At 37.4% G+C, this 19,610-nt stretch overlaps 1 protein-coding gene across 1 annotated transcript; it reads right to left on the bottom strand.

Moving 5' to 3' along the window:
- Positions 1-10,817: 10,817 nt before the first annotated feature.
- Positions 10,818-19,406, bottom strand: LOC110565642 (prolactin-8A9-like). The gene is made up of 6 exons (XM_060372520.1): positions 19,376-19,406; positions 17,788-17,966; positions 16,818-16,856; positions 15,236-15,343; positions 11,951-12,130; positions 10,818-11,012 (listed from the first exon to the last, which is right to left on the bottom strand). The coding sequence occupies exons 1-6, from the start codon at positions 19,404-19,406 to the stop codon at positions 10,818-10,820; spliced, it is 732 nt and encodes a 243-aa protein (XP_060228503.1).
- Positions 19,407-19,610: the final 204 nt, after the last annotated feature.

Genomic DNA, 19,610 nt, shown 5'->3' with positions numbered 1-19,610 from the left:
CCCAAACAGGTGTATTCTACTTGATTTTTAATCTAGTCAAAACGAATGTCATTTTTATCATAGGGACGTGACTACAATGGTCAATGAAAAGATTTATCCTCTTCTAAACTGTATTGTCTTCTAAAATCTTCTTGGATGTTTTTATTCTTATTTTTTTCCATAGATTTTGAGATTGTTTTTCTTTTTCCTTTTTTGTTTGGAAATTTTACAAAGTAACTGTCACAAACACTTGTGAATGCTCTCTCTCTCTCCCAAGTACATACAGTCAGATATACATTATATACATATATACATGCACAAACAATTCACACACATATACACATATGCACAGAAAGTATACATTATCTCTAAGTGAAGCCCACATTCACAGTGAAAAGAGAAAATTTCCCTAAGCCTGGATTAAAAAAAGAAAACTTTACAATCACAAATAACTTCCATATCCCCACACTTACAGGTCAGCACAGGAAATGACTAATAACACTCTACTAATGTGAATTTTGTTATCTCTACACTTGGGCACTTCTGCAGTTGTTGGTTGCATATCAATAAAGAAAGAAGTTGAAGACACAACCCAGAACCCCTGCACAGATGTAGCCCAGGGCAGTTCAGAGTCCAATTGGGTTACATAGTAATGTGAAGAGGGACTGCCTCTGAAATAATCTGATTGGCCTGCTCTTTGATCACCTCCCTCTGGGGGGGAGCAGCCTTACCAGGCCATAGTAGAGGACAATGCAGCCACTTTTGATGTGAACTGACAGACTAAGTTCAGAAAGGAGAGGAGAACCTCCCCTATTAGTGGACTTGGGGAGTGGCATGCAAGCAGAGGGAGGAGGGAGGGTGGGATTGGGAGGGGAGGAGGGAGGGGCTTATGGGGGGATGCAGAATGAATAAAGTGTAATTGATGAAACATTTTAAAAAAAAGGGGAAAAATAATTTAAGAACCTTAAATGACTTTCAAAAGTGGAGGAAAACATGGAGTTAGTCAATTGGCATGGAGCACGTCTCGCCCCTGGAGGCAATGGTCTCCTGAACCTACTCAGACCTTGGACACCACCACTGCTAGTTCTAGAACTGATGCAGGATGTTCCAACGAGGGGGTTAAGGCTTCTCATAATATTTCCTATAAGCCCACACCTGTTTGTCTATATCCCCCATTTTTATTCATTATTAGCCAGATAGAGCCAAGTAATTGTGGTAATGATACTTGCTTTTTTGCCCAATGCTGCAATGCTAGTAAATTTAGGTATGCCCTGGTTACTCGCATGCCTCACTGGGTGCCTGTGCCCGTTGATGCCCCTCACGCTATGACTCTCTTCAGACAGAAAAGGGATCTTGGAACTACAGCCACCATTGTTACTACAATCTCAATGGCGGCTGTTGGAGCTACCACCGGGGCATTAGCCATGAGTCATACTGGGCAGACTGCTCAGACCCTGAATAATCATTTAGCCAATGTAGCTCATGCCTTAGTTGTACATAAAGGAATTAATGCTCAACTAAAAGGAAGCTTGATGGTGTTCAATCAGAGGATTGACCTCGTGCAGGAGCAAATTGATACCCTATGGCAAATCGCTCACCTTGGCTGTCAATGAAAATATGCTGGACTTTGAGTCACTAGCATATAACATGAGAATTTTTCCTGTGCTGCAAATCTGTCTAAACAATTGTCTATCTATAATTTAGGTAATTGGACTGGAGAATTCGATACTACGATGGAGCAGCTGAGAGTGGCCATTGTCACAGTAAATTCTACCAGAGTGGACGCAGGACTAGCCACAGGATTATCATCATGGATTGCTGCAGCCATGAATCATCTGAAGGAATGGGCGGGCATGGGAGCGTTAGCAAGCCTTCTGGTGTTGGCCTCCTTGGTTTGCCTGTGGTATATATGCAAGATTAGAGTCTCACAACAGTGTGATGCAGCCATGATCATTCAGGCCTTTACAGCCATTGAAGCAGGACATTCTCCCCAAGCATGGTTGGATACCATAAAAAGCTAAAATGTTACGCTCAGGATGCGAGGCTAAGCACTGCACTCAGGGTCAGCCGCTTTGGACCCAGAGAAGACCATGTCTGATTGCATGCGGGTTGATGCCCCAGGTCCTGCGTCTGAGAAAAAGGTATCAGACGGGTCTGATGCTCTTTGGGTGGATGACACCTAAATGAACATTGGTACAAAGTCCCAATTTATTTCTAATATCCGAGATCAGACCTCTACTCTTGCCTGATGCGTCTAAAACAAAAAGGGGGAACTGTAGAGAGCTGCGGAATGCTATGCCTTAAAGATGGAGCTGGTTTCTGCCTTCCACCTTCCCGATGGTGAGTGCTCTCTGTCACGAACAATTCCACATTTGGCTAAGGCTGAGGATCTGGCTTGCTTCCATGTATGTGGACCTATCTGCATTGCCCACGTGGCATGCCTGGGTTGGCTACCCAGAGGCTATTTAAGCTGTGGGCTGGCTTTCCCCAGGGTCCGAGGATTGTTCAAGGTTCCTGAATAAACTGCATTGAAAATAAAATAAAATAAAATAAAATGTAACTGATAAGAAAAAAATAAAATAAAAAGAAAATAAAAAAACAAAATAAATAAAAAAAAGAATTTTAGACTTTTCTTTGAAAAAGAAAAGATAAGACAACAAATATGGGAGGAGAGACAGTACTCTGAGTTATGTGCACAAGCTGTTCAGGCTTTAGAAAAAATATTAGCAAACCAGTAGGAGAAGTTTTCGGGTATCAGGTAATAAGAAGAAAATATTTCTCTAGCCAGGAGTTGGAATTCATTCAGAAATACACCCATCCTAATCCTGAATTGTTGACATAGAAGTGAACTTGACTTGGAAAGGGCCAGGGAGGGAGGGTGGGATTGGGGAGGGAATGCGGGAGCTGGATACAGCTGGGATACAGAGTTAACAAAAGAACTGAACTTGAAAAAAATCTTTCTCCCTGAAGCAGCTTTTGTTAGAGTATTTTATCACAGAAATACGACAGGTACATCAGTGTTTATATGTGTTTTTATGTGTGGACATGTGTGTATTTATGATTATATATTTGTATGAGTGACTATGTGTTCATATATATGTATCTATATATGTTCATGTATGTTGTCTGTGTGGTGTGTGTCAAGATGTGTAATTGTACATGTATATACACATGTATATGTAGGCCTATCATTTATTCACTCTCTACCTTTTTAATGTTAGGTTATCTCACTGAATATAGTACTCACTGATTTGCTAGATGGAGTTTGCCAGAAACTCCAGGAACCTCACTGTCTCCAGATTCCCAGAACAGGGTTACAGTTATAGGCAGCTTTATTCTACCTTTTTATGTGGATTCTGTGTAGTTTGGTTCAGATATAAGGGCATGTTTTCCACCTCGGAAAAGAAAAACATACTTCTCGCGCTGGACTAAACTTCTGAGAACTATTGTGGTAGATAAAACCAATCACTAACAGAACACTTCTGGGAGGTATTTTGTTTTCATAGAAACTTTTCAAATTTTCTTAGCCAAAGTAAAATTGACAGAAATAAGTACCTCTTAGTCTTAGAATGCAGAACTAGTTTTTCAGTTAGTCAAATTGATAAACATAATTCACACAGAGATCTGATTGCAGAAGTCACTCAAATAATTCTTCCATGAGTCCTTTGGTGATTATAGGAAATCAACTGGGAACATGTTTGTAAGATATATATTGCATATCTTATCATATTTCTTATCTTATTACTTATGAATCATCAAATGTTAATTATTAATTAATCATTTTAAAAAGTTGAAGATGTACACATTGGAAATCAATCTGGCACTTTCTCAGAAAATTATGAAAGTGCTACCTCAAGATCAAGCTGTATCACTCCTAAGTATATATAAAAAATACGCTCAAGTACACAACAAGGACATCTGCTCAACTGTGTTTACAGCAGCTTTATTTATAATAACCAGAAGCTAGAAACAACCCAGATGCCCTTCAGTTGAGGAATGGATACAGAAATTGTGGTACATTCATAGAAAGGAATAGTACACAGCAATTAAAAACAAGGAAATCATGAAATTTGCAGGCAAATGGTGTGAACTAAAAAAGATCATCCTGAGTGAAGTATCTGAGAAGCAGAAAGATAGACATGGTATACTCACTTTTAAGTGGATATCAGACATGTAATATAGGATAAACATAATAAAATCTTTACACATAAAAAAGTTAAGCAAGAAGGAGGACCCTGGGTAAGATGCTCAATCCTCATTTGGGAATGCAAATGAGATATCCACTGGAAGGGGGAAAAACAGGAATGGGACAGATGCCTCCCACACAGGGTCTCTGTAAAAACTCAACCCAGTAGGGTATCAAAATAGATGCTGAGACACATATCCAAACTTTTGACAGAGTACAGAGAATCTTATGAAAGAAGGAGGAGATAGAACACCTGGAGAAGACAGGACCTGCACAAGGAGAGCAACAGAACCAAAGTACCTGGGCCCAGTGGTATTTATTGAGACTGATCTAACCAAGGACCATTCATGGAGATTAACTTAGAATACCTTCACAGATGTAACCCATGACATCTTATTATCCAAGTAGCTTCCCTAGTAAGGGATGCAGGGGCTGCCTCTGACATGAACTCAGTGGCTGGCTCTTTGATCACCTTTCTCTGAGCAAGGTGGTGTCAACCTTACCAGGTAACAGAGGAAGACAATGCAGCCAGTCCTGATGAGACCTGATAGGCTAGGGTCAGATGGAAGGGGAGGAGGACCTTCTCTATCAGGGGATTGGGAAAGAGGATTGGGAGAAAAGAGAGGGAAGGTGGGATTGGGAGAGGCTTAGGTAAAGGGCTAAAGCTGGGATACAATGTAAATAAAGTATAATAAATTTAAAAAATAAATAAAAAGTTGAAGAAATAAAATATGGTGAACAAATTGTGTGTTTTGATATGTGTCTATATTTTAAGATATGCATTGAAATATTTTATATCTTGAAAAATAGGTTTAGAGGAACTAAATTTTTCCTTTAACTTTAAAGTGTAAATTGTTTATTGATGTTAGTTGTACAACGTGGATGCAAGGAAAGCCAACACAAAGATTTATAAGCCACCAAGGAGTATTGAATGAGGAGAAATAGTTTTTTTTTCATAAATTGCAAATGAATTGTTTATAGAATGCCAAGTGAAGCATACATATAAGTGATGTCATCCAGACTGATCAAGTTATAAATTTTACCTAGGAATATGTATGATATCCATATATGTATATATTTATGTATATATATTCTCCATATATATATATATATATATATGGAACAATAATTAATAAATAGAAAGGAGCTATGCATTTCAAATAGCTTTAGGAGGGATTTGTAGGAAATTATGAAGCTTGAAAAGGGTTAAGGAAATGATGTAATTCTATCATAATCTCAAAGAAAGGAAAAAATAAATTGAGAACCTTCCCCAGCACCCCCTCCCAAGTAAAAACATTCACTGAACAAAAGAAAACCTCTTCATCAAATGGTGCTGGTCTAACTGGGTGTCTGCATGTAGAAGAATTCAAATAGATATATATTTTTTACCCTGCTCTATTTGGATCAAAGGCCTCAACTGAAAATGAGATAAAATAAATGTATTAGGCAAGAGAGTGGCAAAAAGCCATGGACTCATTGTCAAGGGAGACAACTTCCTGAAAAGAATACCAACAGCTCAGGCACTAAGATCAACAATTAATTAATGGGACCTCATGAAACTGAAAATCTTCTATAAGAGTTTTGCGAGACTGTAAGGATACTGTCAATAAAACAAAACAGGAGGTTATGGAATGGAAAAAGGTCTTCATGAATCCTACATGCAAGAGAGGGCTAAAATCCAAAATATATAAGGAAGTTTTGAGCAGAGTGCTGGATTCCTTATGGACAATGAGGGAGATAGAAAGACATGGAGGGGGCAAGAACAGGAAAAGGAAACAACAGAGCCAAAATACCTGGACCCAAGGGATCCAAAGGACCATGCGTGGAGAAGACCTACAACCCCTGTTTAAAGATACCCCATAGGTTGCTCAGATTCCAAGTGGGTTCCCTAATAAGGAGTATAACAGCTGCTTCTGACATGAATTAAAGGTCAGTTCTTTGATCACCTCCCCCTGTGGGGTGCAGCTTTTCCAGGCCACAGAGGATGATGAGACCTAATAAGCTAGGGTCAGATTGAAGGGAAGGAGGTTCACATCTATCAGGGACCTAGGGAGAGGGCATTGGGGGAGAAGAGGGAGTATGGGTGGGAATGTGAGGAGACAAGGGAGGGGCTGCAGAGGGGATACAAAGTGAATAAATTGTAATAAATAAATTAAAATAAAATTAAGAATAAGAAATTCAACACCAACCAACCAAATAACCCATCAAAAAATGGGGTACAGAGCTAAACATAGAATTCTCAACAGAGAATATCTAATGCCAATGTCTATAGTGATTAGGGAAATGCAAGCCAGAAAAAACTCTGAGACTCCATTTTACAACAATCACAGTGGCTAAGACCAAAATCTCAAGTGACAACACATGCTGATAAGGATGTGAAGAAAGGGGAACATTCCTCCATTGCTGGTGGGATTGCCAACTTGTACAACCACTTCAGATATCAGTCTGGAGTTTTCTTAAAAAATATGGAGTAATTCTACCTGAAGACCCAGCTATGCTACTCCTTTGCACATAAACAAATGATACTCCAAAGACACTGTATTTATAGCAGATTTATTTAAAACTCAGAAACTGGAAAAAGCTAGAAATCCCTTAAAAAAAAAAAAAAAGACTGGTTAAAGTAACTGTGCTATATTTACCAAGTGGAGTATTACTCGACTATTAAAAACAAAGACATCATAAAATTTATAGGAAAATGGATGGAACTAGAAAAAAATCATCCTGATTGAGGTAACCTAGATAAGAAAAACACACAGAGTATGCATTTCCTTGTAATTGGACATTATCCACAATGTGCAGGATAAGCCAAGAAGGGCCCAAGAAAAGATGCATGAATGTCATGTGGAAGAGAAAATAAAATTAGACATCTGAAGTAGTAGGGGGAGTGAAGGCGATGACTGGAAGAGAGTTTAGGGAATGTAATTGGGATGGGGATCAGGTGTGGGGAAAGCTGGGATAGTAGGGAGGGTAGGACCTGGAGAGAACAAAATTGGTACAAGAGCATCTCTGGGACACGGGAAGCCCATAGGAGTCTATGGAGGTGGCCTTACGTGAGATTACTAACAGTTGGGGACAGAGATCCTGAAGTTGCCACTTCCAGTAGCCACATGGGACTTCCACTGGAGGGAAGGTGACACCAAACCATGGATAAATATTTCTACCCAAACTTTTTTTTTTTCCTATAAGAAGCATAGGGATAAAGATGGATTAGAGATGGAGGAAATGGTAAACCAATGACTGGCCCAACTTAAGACCCACTTCATGAGAGAGAGCCAACTCCTGGCACTGCTAATAATAGCCTGCTATGTTTGGAGACTCAAGCCTAGAATGAGCACATTCTAGAGGCTTCATCTAACAGCTGATGGAAACCATGGCAGAAACCCACAGTTAAACAAAAGGAGGACCTGGGTGAGTTTTCTGGAAGATTGGGAGGAAACATTGAGAGCTGGAGGAGTCAAGGACATTAAAAGAAGACCTGAGGAGTAAACTATACTAGACACAAGGGGACCCACATAGACTGAAGCACTAACCAAAGCTCATCCTTGAGCTAGACCTATATCACCTACACATGTGTAGCAGATGTGCAGCATGGTCATCATGTGGTTTGCCTAACAGAGGGAGTAGGGACCATCTCTGACTTTGTTGCCTTCCTTGATCCCTTTCCTCTAGCTGAGTTGCTTTCTCTGGCCCCAGTGGGAGAGAATGAACTTATTCATGCTGTGACTTTAGGTGCCAGAATAGGTTGATACACATTAGGGATCTTCCCTTTTCTGAGAAGAAGAGAAGGGAGAAATGGGGAAAGGAGGGCTGAGGATTGGGCAGGGAATGAGAGAGGGACAGGGCAGTATTCAGGTTATAAAGAGATAAAATAAGTAAAAGTAAAAGAAATTTAAAAAGCTATATAGGTCACCATGATACTTAGGATTTCTGCTTGTTTAATATGTTTTGTTGTTGCTATATGGTATTTTGTTTGTTTGTTTTTTGCTGCTGCTGTTTGCCTGTTTTGTGGTGTTTTGTTTTGTTTTGTTTTTGTTTTTCAAGACAGTGTTTCTCTCTGTAGCCTTGACTTTCTGGAACTTGCTCTGTAGACCATAGAAATCCACTTGCCAGTGCTTTCCAAATCTTGGAATTAAGGGCTTGTGGCACCATTGACCAGCAAGAAATGGATGTATAGAGGAGCTTCTCTGGAACAATCAGGAGAGTCAAGACAGGTTCGGTTTCTTGGAGGATATAGGGGTAAGTCTGGATGAGGGTCGAAGCACTGAGGATTAGGATTAGAATGAAGAGGATATCCCCTATAGCCAGGCAAGGCTTCCAGCAGGGAGGAGACACTAATGTAGTCACAAAGCCTTTGATACAAATTTTACCTTGCCTACAAGGTGTGCAGGGATGACTTTGTGCCATCCTACAAGAAAACCCAGAATTCCATTAGAGTTGCACATGTAGTCAATTGTATGGTACCCACTGGGGCAACTATGCCTACCAGGGGACAAACCCTTGACGATAATTCTTCCTCTCTGATAGTTATAATTAGCAAATGGCTCCTCTTCTAGATACATGCCCTCATTACCTCTCTGTGCACTGATTTTGTCTTCGTGAGCTTTTCTTAGTATTTTCCATCCTGCCATAATCATGTCTGCAATGGTACTATTATATAGTGGAAAATACTAATTTCCGGAAATCATATACAGCCCCTGACTTTTACAGTCTCTCCCCTACTCTTTCCGTAATGATCTCTCAGTCTTGGGATAAGAGACTATGACATGCCTCATTTGAGGTTGAACACCACAAAGTCACTTAACTTCTGTACCTGCCATTATGGGTCTTTGTGTTGTTTGCCCTCTGTTGTACTCAAAATTAGCTTCTCTGATGAGGGCTGAGGGATCCACTAATCCGGGCATATAGCAATAAGTCACTGGGAATCAGTTTAATGTTATATTCTGTTCTCATAAAAATATTAGTAGGTTCTTCCTTATTAACATGACCTGGCTAGCCACAAGTTTAGGGTCTTGATAACTATTATTACTACCAGCTTTGTTTCTGTCTTAAACCCAACTGGAAAGTGGTTAGTTAATCCTATGACAGTAATTTTATTATTGCACCCATGGGCATAGATTGCCAGGCAGACAGTTATTGTAGCTCACAGGGTTCATGTCTGGGTATGCCAGATGAGTACTTTTCCCTTCTTGCAGCATTCACAGCAGTAATGACGAAGCATCCATGTCCATTTTGTAGCTTGATCTCTCCTTGCTCCATGACTCAAGTGTGTGGAATACTCAGGAATCAGATTTTATTATCAAGTTTTAGAAAATAACCAAGGGCCTTTTGTGTTTGGGATCTATGGGACCTCACTGGTTACTAACTCCAAGAGGCCATGTATTTTTAAGATAGTGCTTTTTTGTTACCTTGTTTTGTTTGTTTGTATTTTGTTTTGTTATTAATTTATGTATACATATATATGTGTGTGTGTGTGTGTGTGTGTGTGTGTGTATACACATATGGAAGCTTACACAGTAGTACGGGTCCACATGAGTTTCTGGAAATGTCTTTAATGTTAGTTGCCCCTCAACCTATACTGTATTCTACAGTTCTCTTACATCATGCATCCAAATTTAAATTTACTGTTCCATTATTCCACATTAAGTTGTTATGCCACTACATTCCATTTTCATTCCTTCAAAACTCTCTCTACTCATGGATCTTTACTAATTTGCTAACCAACTTTTGTGGATATTTTTTGTTATGACTATAATTTAAATTGAAATTTGGTATGACATTTACATTCTATTGATCTTGTCTGTCAGTTACCTTGGCCATTGAGGTCTCTAATAATCCATATAATGTTAACATTGCATTTTCAAACAGTAGGAAAAATGTCACTAATATTTGGGATGAAATTATTTGAATCTATACATTTTTGGAAAGGTATACATGCCCACAATATCAATTCTGCATTTTATCCAGCTTATAAACACTCTACATCTTGGAGGGACTTGTACATCATATTTCTTCACACCAAGAAATGAAAACTTGCAGAACATACGTGTGATAATGCTATGGAAGAGCAAATTTATAATGGGGAACATGAAACAGGAGGCAGAGATTTAACTAACTGACATTTGCATCTTAAAATAATTTTTCTTTGGAAATTTTATGCATAGAGTCTGTCTTTATTATATCCTCTTCATGTCTCCTTCCCTCCAAGTCTTTTTGAGGTTGTGGAGTCAAACAGCAATTGGACTGGACTGGCTGTGCTCTCACTGTGAACCGTGCTTTTCAGTCTGGATGTCATGAAGCATTATGGCTTATATTTCTTGTTAATATACATGGATTAGAGCTTTACACTTTGATAATAACCTCCTACTTTTCTATGAGTTTATTGAAGTAAACCATACATTTATTTTAAGGTTAACATCTATTGTTTGTGATAAATTTGATTGGGGTAACGTAACTTTATTGATAGGCATTTTATTCATTGAACAAAAAGAAAATAGGGTATTGGATATTTCTAAAGAAAAAGCTTTTAATTATGTAAAAAGAGACAGATTATACCCACAGATACATTTAAAAGGTATAAAATTAGAAGAAACTTCTCAGCGATGAACTGTCATGGACCACCTCCGAAGCAGACATGGTTGAGACTCAAGACAGGTTAGGTGTCAAAACAGATGTTGGTCATTCGACACTTTAGTTTTTTGAGATGAAATAGAGTGAAGTATATATCTGAGCGTAGGCAGTTGGAAAGGTTAAATATTGCCAAAAACTTATCATTTCTGAGATTTGATTTTATGTATGGAAGATGTTTCCAGGTTGGGAAATTTTCCTGTGTCTTTTCTGTGGGATAGTCCTAAAAATCAAAATAACAGTTACTTGTTGAGTATATTGTTAGTTTTCCTTGTTTCTTATATGTGCAATCAGAAAAATACATTCAGAAATGTACTGCTTCCATCAAAGGTATGGGTTTTCATTTATGTAGGCCAGGAGACTGTCCAGCAGTTCATCTTTTAGGAAGTATAATCAAGACTCATATGTATTTGTTCTAATATGCAATGGATCACAGCCAAGTAAGTACTTCTTTTCAGAAACAGAGGGAAAGTAGAAAGTTTCACTTTGACTCTGCGACATTAGAAGAGCTAGTGTCAGTTTCTCACTTAGGACACTCTAACATGTCATTTGTATATCACAGAAGCTGATATTCGCCAACATTTGTTTATACATTTCAACTAAATTCATTTCCAAAAAGTTTATGAATGAAAATCTGACCTGTAATGCGTATCAGATGGTGATTTAATATACAAAGCCTAGAGATGACTATATTAAAAGGAACTGAGCTCTTTCAGTCTATCCAGGACAGGAGTCCTCTAAGCGCTTAATAGTAACAGTTGTGTTTAATAATGATCCCCAGAGTGGTAGTGATGATAAGCATCTCTGAGAAGGTTGGAGCTGCCAGCAATCTCAAAGTCCAGTGGTTCTCAACTTTCCCAAGATCTAGCGAACACCATCCATAAAATAATTTTGTTGCTACTGCATAATTGTGATTTTTGGAAATAGTCATAATGTAAATACATGATATACAAGATATCTGACAGGCAACTGCCATGAAAGGGTCCTTAAACCCCCAGAGGAGTCCTGACCCACATGTTGAGAACCACTGTCTTAGGAGAACATTATCCATAAGATCAGATATTTGCAATTTAGTCTGCAAATATGAGGTATTTCCATTTATATTAATTTAGACAACCCACCTCTTTTATGAATGAGAATAACTAATGGAAATTTTCTCACCTTGGTGAGTATCCATCTAAGATCATCCAGGAGTTCTCTGTTGTTCTCTTCAATCTCTTTGGCTTTTGAAAGGGTAGTTTCAGGAACATTGTCCATGGCACTCAGTTCAACCACCAGATAGTACAGAGGGGCATCCCAGGCACCCACAAAATTGATCAGCATTTTTAAATATTTTTCAGTCTGAGGAAACACAATAGAAACATTATTTTATCGCATTAAAATAATTTCATTGAAATAGTTTTTTTCATGTAATGCTATATGGCCCGTGTTGTAAAGATATTCCATGGTGTGGAAAGGTAAAAATTTAAACAATCCATGTATTATCTATGAAAATAAATTAGTATTTTTTTCTGAGATTAGGTCATGATATTTTGTTCTCCCTATGAAATTCTACAATCCTCAGCTCTAGTGTGATATTTATTATTGGTTATTTGTGTATCAATTGATAAAACAGGTCTTTCTGGGACTCAATAGAGACCAATAAGATTTAACTAAGGAAATAGAGATATCAAGAGACAGGTGTAAGAGGCTCAAATCATTTTCACTCTGAGATTCATACACACCCAATAATTTATGACATTCATTAATGTACACATTTATGATTTCTATATAAATTTAAGAAATTAGAACAAAGATACAATGAAGAGAGCATGGTACTCATGAATGGGCTTTCCTGTTGCCTCTGACAGACTAGGAATTTTGTTGCCATGTATAGGTTAAGAACCATGACACAGTATTGGATTTAATAATGGAATCAACAGCAATCAAAACAGCATATTGCCTCTCCAGGATTTGATGTTCATATCTGATTTAAATCATTTGCTTTATTGATGTTTGTTAGTTTCCCCAGTGGTCATGAAAATGAGAATAGGAATATGAAGATGTAAGTGGCATGAAGGAAAGAGCAGGCAAATGTTGATGACAATAGATAGTCGCATGCTGTCATGTGATTCAGACTGAGATCTGCAATTGGTTGATGTGCCCACCTGGATTCTTAAATTCCATTCAAGTGTAAATGTCCTGAAAAACTTTTCAAAATTGCCATTTGTTTTTATTTTTTACTGAAATATCACCAGTTCCCTTTAAATTATTTGTGAAGTTCAAATATAGCAATGCTAATAGATTGCTTTTTGACTTTCTAGCAAAATTCTACCTCTGAAGAAATGTTTAGTTTCATCATACCTCTGTCTTTATTTTCCTTTACAGTTGTCATATAGTATTCAAATTAAATAAAATTCTGTTATGTTATTACATGGAATCATAATGAGAAGTTGATTGCAACAATAAATAGAACTACTATGATATATAGACCTTATGACCATGAATTAGAGCATTGTTGCATACTTAGGACTATAATATTAGGAATTCACAGGACTATTCTGCTTAGCTGGCATTTGGTTAAGGCATAGAGAAAAATGAGGAGACAAAGAGAAATATAAAATAAATATAGAACCAGGAAAGATTTAAAAATCAAGAATAGAAGTGATAGTATTCAGTTATTTAGAAAGTCACCAAAGGGAAACCATTAACAACAAGTAATGAATACAGCTACATTTTCATCAATTACATAAGAGTGTGTATATAATTATAAACAGACAATTTAGCTAAAAACACCCTAAAAGATCCTAAGAAAATTACACTGAAAATCTATCCTAAAATATCTACTTCTAAATGGACTATTTAAGAATCTACCTTATCACTGGTTAATTGATTTTATTCATAATTTATCAAGAATATAATGTAATTTTTCATACTTTATGTCCATTTTTTTCTGTATTCATTTTTACTGCATCTATCATAATTCCTGAAAAACCAACACAGCCAAAAATACAGTACATTAAGGAAACACACCTTGATATATTTTCTTTTTAAATATCTATTATAAATTTATTACAATTTATTATATCCCAGCTGTAGCCACCTCTCTCATTCCCTTCCTCATTTGTTCCCAATCCTGCCGTAGCAATCCTGCCCTCCCTTCCTCTTCTCTTCCCATGCCTCTTCCCAGTCCACTGATAGGGGAAGTCTTCTTCTCCTTCCATCTGACCTAGCCTATCAAGTCTCAACAAGACTGGCTGCATTGGCTTCTTCCTTGGCCTAGTAAGGTTGCTTCCCCTGTCAGGTGGAGGTGATCAAAGAGCAAGTCACTGAGTTCATGTCAGAGATAGCCCCTGCTCCCCTTACTAGGGTACCCACTTGTATACTGAAATGCCACGGCCTACAGATGTGCAAGTGTTCTGGGTTAATCTCCATGAATGGTCCTTGCCTGGAGTATCAGTCTCAGCAAATAATTCTGTGCCCCGATTTTTTGGTTCTGTTGCTCTCCTTGTGGAGCTCCTGTCTTTTCCAGGTATTTCTATCTCCACTTTCTTTCATAAGATTCTCTGTATTGTGTCCAATGTTTGGCTATGATTCTCAGCATCTGTTTTGATACCTAACTGGGTCGAGTTTTTTCTGTGTAGGCATCTGTCCTGCTAACTCTTTTTTTGCTCTTCCAATGTCTACCCCATTTGCCTTCTTGAATGAAGATTAAGCATCTTATCCAGGGTCCTCCTTTTTTGCTTAACATATTTATTTGTAAAGATCTTAGTATGTTTATCCTATATTACATGTCTGATATCCCATTATGAGTGAGTATTCCATGTGTGTCTTTTTGCTTTTAGGATACCTCACTCAGGATGATCTTTTCTAGTTCCCACCATTTGCCTGAAAATTTCATGATTTTTTTTGTTTTTAATTGCTGAGTAGTATTCATTCTCTAAATGTACCACAACTTCTGTATCAATTCCTCCGTTAAGGGACATTTGGGTTGGTTCCAGGTTCTGGCTTTTATGAATAAAGCTGCTATGAAAATGGTTGAGAAAATGTCCTTGTTGTGTACTCAAGAAATTATACAGCAACAAACCAAGCATTCCAATTAAAAAATGGAGTACAAAACTAAACAGAGAATTCTCAATAGAGGAACACTGAATTGCAATGAAACACTTAAAGAAATGCTCAACATCCTTAGTCATCAGGGAATACAAATCAAAACAACCCTGAGATTTCACAGTACACCCATCAAAATGGCTCTGATCAAAACTCAAATAACAATACATGCTAGAGAGGCTCTAGGGAACCCTCCTCCATTACTGGTGGGAATGTAAAACTTGTCCAACCACACTGGAAATCAATCTGGTGCTTTCTCAGACAATAAGGAATAGTGCTACCTCATGTTCCAACTATACTACTCCTAGTTATATATCACGTATATATACCTAGTATAAAACAAGGACATTTCCTTACTGCAATATTTGTGTTTTCACTTCCCCAAGTTGGAGGGTTCGTGATCCTGGAGTGGCAGTGATTTCTGGCACTGTAATTAGGATAATCCTCCTTCATCATTTTTGAAAGCTGCAAATAAAAAACAAAAATCATTTTAGTTAGTTAGTTACCTAGGAACCTACCACAAAGGGCCTCTGAAAGCCTCTGCCCTACAGGCTATCAATGCAGATGCTGAGCCTGATGGGCAACTGTTGGGCAGAGTGAAGGGAATTTTATGTAAGAACTGGGAAACAGTAAGAGCTGGAGAGGACAGGGTCTCCACAAGGAGAGCAACAGAACCAGAAAATTTGAACACAGGGAACTTCCCAGAGACTCATACTCCAATCAAGGACTATTCATAGAGATAACCCAGAACCCCTGCACAGATGTAGCCCAGGGCAGTTCAGAGTCCAATTGGGTTACACAGTAATGTGAAGAGGGACTGCCTCTGACATAATCTGATTGGCCTGCTCTTTGATCACCTCCCCCTGGGGGGGAGCAACCTTACCAGGCCATAGTAGAGGACAATGCAGCCACTTTTGATGTGAACTGATAGACTAAGATCAGAAAGGAGAGGAGAACCTCCCCTATCAGTGGACTTGGGGAGTAGCATGCATGCAGAGGGAGGAGGGAGGGTGGGATTGGGAGGGGAGGAGGGAGGGGCTTATGGGGGGATGCAGAATGAAAAAAAGTGTAATTGATGAAAAATTAAAAAAAATAATTTAAAAAAAGTCAGTTGCTTTTCAGAAATTATAGAAATGACTTCATTAACAGAATATTAATGTAGTTGTTGGATATCTAAATTTTAATCATAAAACTTCATAAAAACCAATATTAAGAAATTAAGAAACTAACCATCAACTAATTCTTACACTCATGTATCTGCATCTTAATTTGGCTCTTCACCAAACTTTTAAACAACTTCTTATTGTCCTGTATTCCTAATTTTTCTAAAAGTTACCATTTGGAAGGCAAACACTGAAAGAGGTAAATTTATTAAGAACTAAATGTTTTAATTATCATCTTTCTCTAGTATTTCAGCAGGATGCCATAGCGCATATTTATTAATCTTTCTGTTTTTCTTTCTGTAAATACTGATATTGACCTACTCAGGTATAAGACTCATAAATTTATTAATTGAATACATAGCTGTGTAATACAAAGATTTTAATAGTTTTTTAAAATTTTTTTATTAATTATGATTTTAATACTTTTAAAATGAAATTGTGTCTTTGTTGTTACAAAATTACTAATGAAAGATAGACTATTTAAAATAAACTCTAGGCGACCAAAATAAGAAAATATTAAATTTATTTAATCCATTAGTGATTATATGATTAATGAAATATCAAATTGTATTAAATATATAATTTAGGTATCTTATTTATTTCTAATAATCAGCTAACTCATGAAAGGTTAGTAATTATTGTGAAGGTTAAGAAGTTGAAAAACTGTCAGTTAAGAATAAGAAATAAATAATACACTGTAATGCTTTCTTATCTAGGTTGCAATCATTGGCATGAGGCTTCTTTGGGTAGCAACTGGAAAGAAGTTAGGTACTTACAATATTCCTAAAATATTTGGAAGAGCCGTCATTGCGGAACTGAGTCATGTTAAGGGAAACAAAAATAACATCTAGTCAGAAAAAAAACAACATAAAAACATGTTTATTTCAAACAGAATCACATTCTCTTGATGTACATCATATTGAAGGTTTGTCTATTTTTTCCTTTGGATTTCCTGACTTTGAGAAATGAAGTGTATCAGTCAGCCTGAAATGAACAGATATACTTCTAATTCTGCCCTGATATTGGACAAATTCTAACACTATAAATTCTTAAACCACAATAATTAGTATTAATGGACTTCTTAGAAATCTGGATTTCTTCCTTCCTTTCTTTCTTCCTTCCTTCCTTCCTTCCTTCCCTCCTTCTTTCCTTCCTTCCTTCTTTTCTTCCTCCTTTTTTCTTTTATCTCTCTTTCTCTTTCCTTTCCTTTCTCTCTCTTTCTCTTTCTTTCTTTCTTTCTTTCTTTCTTTCTTTCTTTCTCTCTCTCTCTCTCTCTCTCTCTCTCTCTCTCTCTCTTTCTTTCTTTCTTTCTTTCTCTCTTTCTTCCTTTATTCTTGCCTCTTCACATGCTTTAGTTTACCTGTGTTACAAATATATAGTTCACTGCACCATCCACACTTAGAGTAAATATCTTAAATGCCCTATTTGAACTTGGCCAATTGAAATTCATTTCCTTGAATGTAACAATAGGAAATGAGAATTCACTCCCTAGTCATATTTGTAAAGGTCTCTAGTATAGGGTTTTGTTTTTCTTTTCTTTTTTTTTCTTCACAAAACCAGAGAAAATGTAGAGAAATCATTAGATTCATTGACATTTTATGAAACTGTCCAATTGACCCTTTCCATGTATCAGTAGTTGGTATGTCTTTTACCAATGATGCTATATTTTCTGATATTTGAGTTTGAGGCTTAATGTCTCAGGTTCTAGTACAATTCAATCATTAGTATGAAGGTTGAGGTACTTACAAATTCTTCATACATTTGGTCAGCAAGATTATGGATTGTTTCAGCTCTGTTGAGGGCATTGTTAAATGTTTCCACAAGGGGCTCCATACAGCCTCCCTCTTTAGTATGACAAGCAGGAATTGCTGCAGCTTTCTCCCACAGCAGTAGGTTTGACATCACCAAAAGCAGGAGTGTCCCTGCTACATAGAAACAAGATTAGGAAAGGGACAGGGAGAAGACTAGGTAGGGAGGGTGAGATTGGGAGAAAATGAGGGAGTGGGCTACGGCTGGGATACAAAATATTAACCAGTGATTAATATAAAATATAAAAAATTAAAAAAAAACAAGAGACACTTAGGAATAATGTATTAATCTGAGGTTTTCAAGGTTCAACTGATTAAAAAAACTTTTATCTGTCTGAAATTTTCTTTACTACATGACTTGGTGTTGTATGTCTTGTATGATAGATATAATCACTGACAGTACATAGGCAAGTTAATATGTTTTTCTCTATAGCAATTTGAGAAGGAAATCATTTCCCATTACTTCTGTTTCAGGAGTGCTTCTTAATTTTACAAATGTTTGCAACTGAAATTAATTCTGAAATAGTATATTTAAGCCCTTATTAAGATGATGTGGTAATCTTGGAGTTTTAGCTAATTTTCAGTTACCAAACTCTTGAAGATTTTTTAATTTTTATTTATTTACTTATTATAATTTATTCACTTTGGGTCACATCTGTAGCATCCTTCCTCATCCATTTCCATTTCCACTTCGCTCCCTCTATTCCTCCCATGCCCCCTCCCAGTCCACTCATAGGGGAGGGGGGAGGTCCTCTTTACCTTTCATCTGACTATAGCCTGTCAGGTTTTATCACAACTGGCTTCATTGTCTTCTTCCGTGGCCTGGTTAGACTGCTTCCCCCTCAGGGGGAGATGATCAAAGAGCCAGCCACTGAGTTCATGTCAGAGACAGCCCCTGTTCCCCTTACAACGGTGCCCATTTGAAGACTGAGCTGCTGTGGGCTACATCTGAGCATGGGTTCTAGGTTATATCCAATAATGGTCCTTGGTTGGAGTATCAGTCTCAGAAAAGACCCCTGTGCCCACATTATTTGCTTCTGTTGCTCTCCTTGTGGAACTCCAGTTCCCTCCAGGTCTTTCTATCTCACCCATCATTCATATGATTCCAGATCAACACCAGTATAACTTAGCAATTCCAAACTGACTTTGTATTTTAGGACAGCATTCTCTTCATCTTTTGTATTAGTAACCATGTCTTTATTTATTGTCAAATATGTAGAGAAAGCAAACAGATAAACTGTGCTATCTATGTTCCATCAGTGTCCAAAATGATGATATCCACCACGAAGTTTAAAAACAAAAAATTCCCTGCACTCTTGTATACTTGTATTATACCTTTCAAGAAAATAATTTTAAAAGATGTAAGAACATCTACGCTGGTATATTTTTGTTTGTAAGACTATGAACAAGTAGTTGTTCATACCAGACTGAAAATCAAAGATTCCTAAGAACTTCATTAAAACAAACTAAATGAACAATTTCATTGAATCTTTTTCATAGAGAGACATAGAAGAAAATTCACTTACAGAAGTGAAGTTGACTTAATGGTAGCTCCATCGCTAAGGAGTTCCCAAGCAGGATGAGTGCTGACTCTGGTGAGCTGCTTCACTGGATTCATGCATTCAGCTTGTTTCCTCCTACTATATATACTAGCAGATAAGCCCCAAGGGTATGCATAGCCGTGCGACAGCAAGAAGTCATGTTCATACGTGAACCATGTCTGTATGACTCCAGGGAATGTTAACAGATTTATTATCACAT

The sequence above is a fragment of the Meriones unguiculatus genome, chromosome 19 (genome assembly GCF_030254825.1).
Source record: "Meriones unguiculatus strain TT.TT164.6M chromosome 19, Bangor_MerUng_6.1, whole genome shotgun sequence".
Lineage (NCBI taxonomy): Eukaryota > Metazoa > Chordata > Mammalia > Rodentia > Muridae > Meriones > Meriones unguiculatus.
The sequence above is the reverse complement of the archived record's forward strand: the minus strand, read 5'-3'. Positions and strand labels throughout refer to the sequence as shown.

Excerpts from the sequence above, each read along its gene's own strand:
- LOC110565642 (XM_060372520.1), bottom strand. The coding sequence starts at position 19,406 with ATGGAGCTACCATTAAGTCAACTTCACTTCT. Across the intron at positions 17,967-19,375 it reads ATTAAGTCAACTTCACTTCT|CAGGGACACTCCTGCTTTTG; the intron begins GTAAGTGAATTT and ends GTTTCTATGTAG. Across the intron at positions 12,131-15,235 it reads GTGAAAACACAAATATTGCA|ACTGAAAAATATTTAAAAAT; the intron begins GTAAGGAAATGT and ends GTGTTTCCTCAG.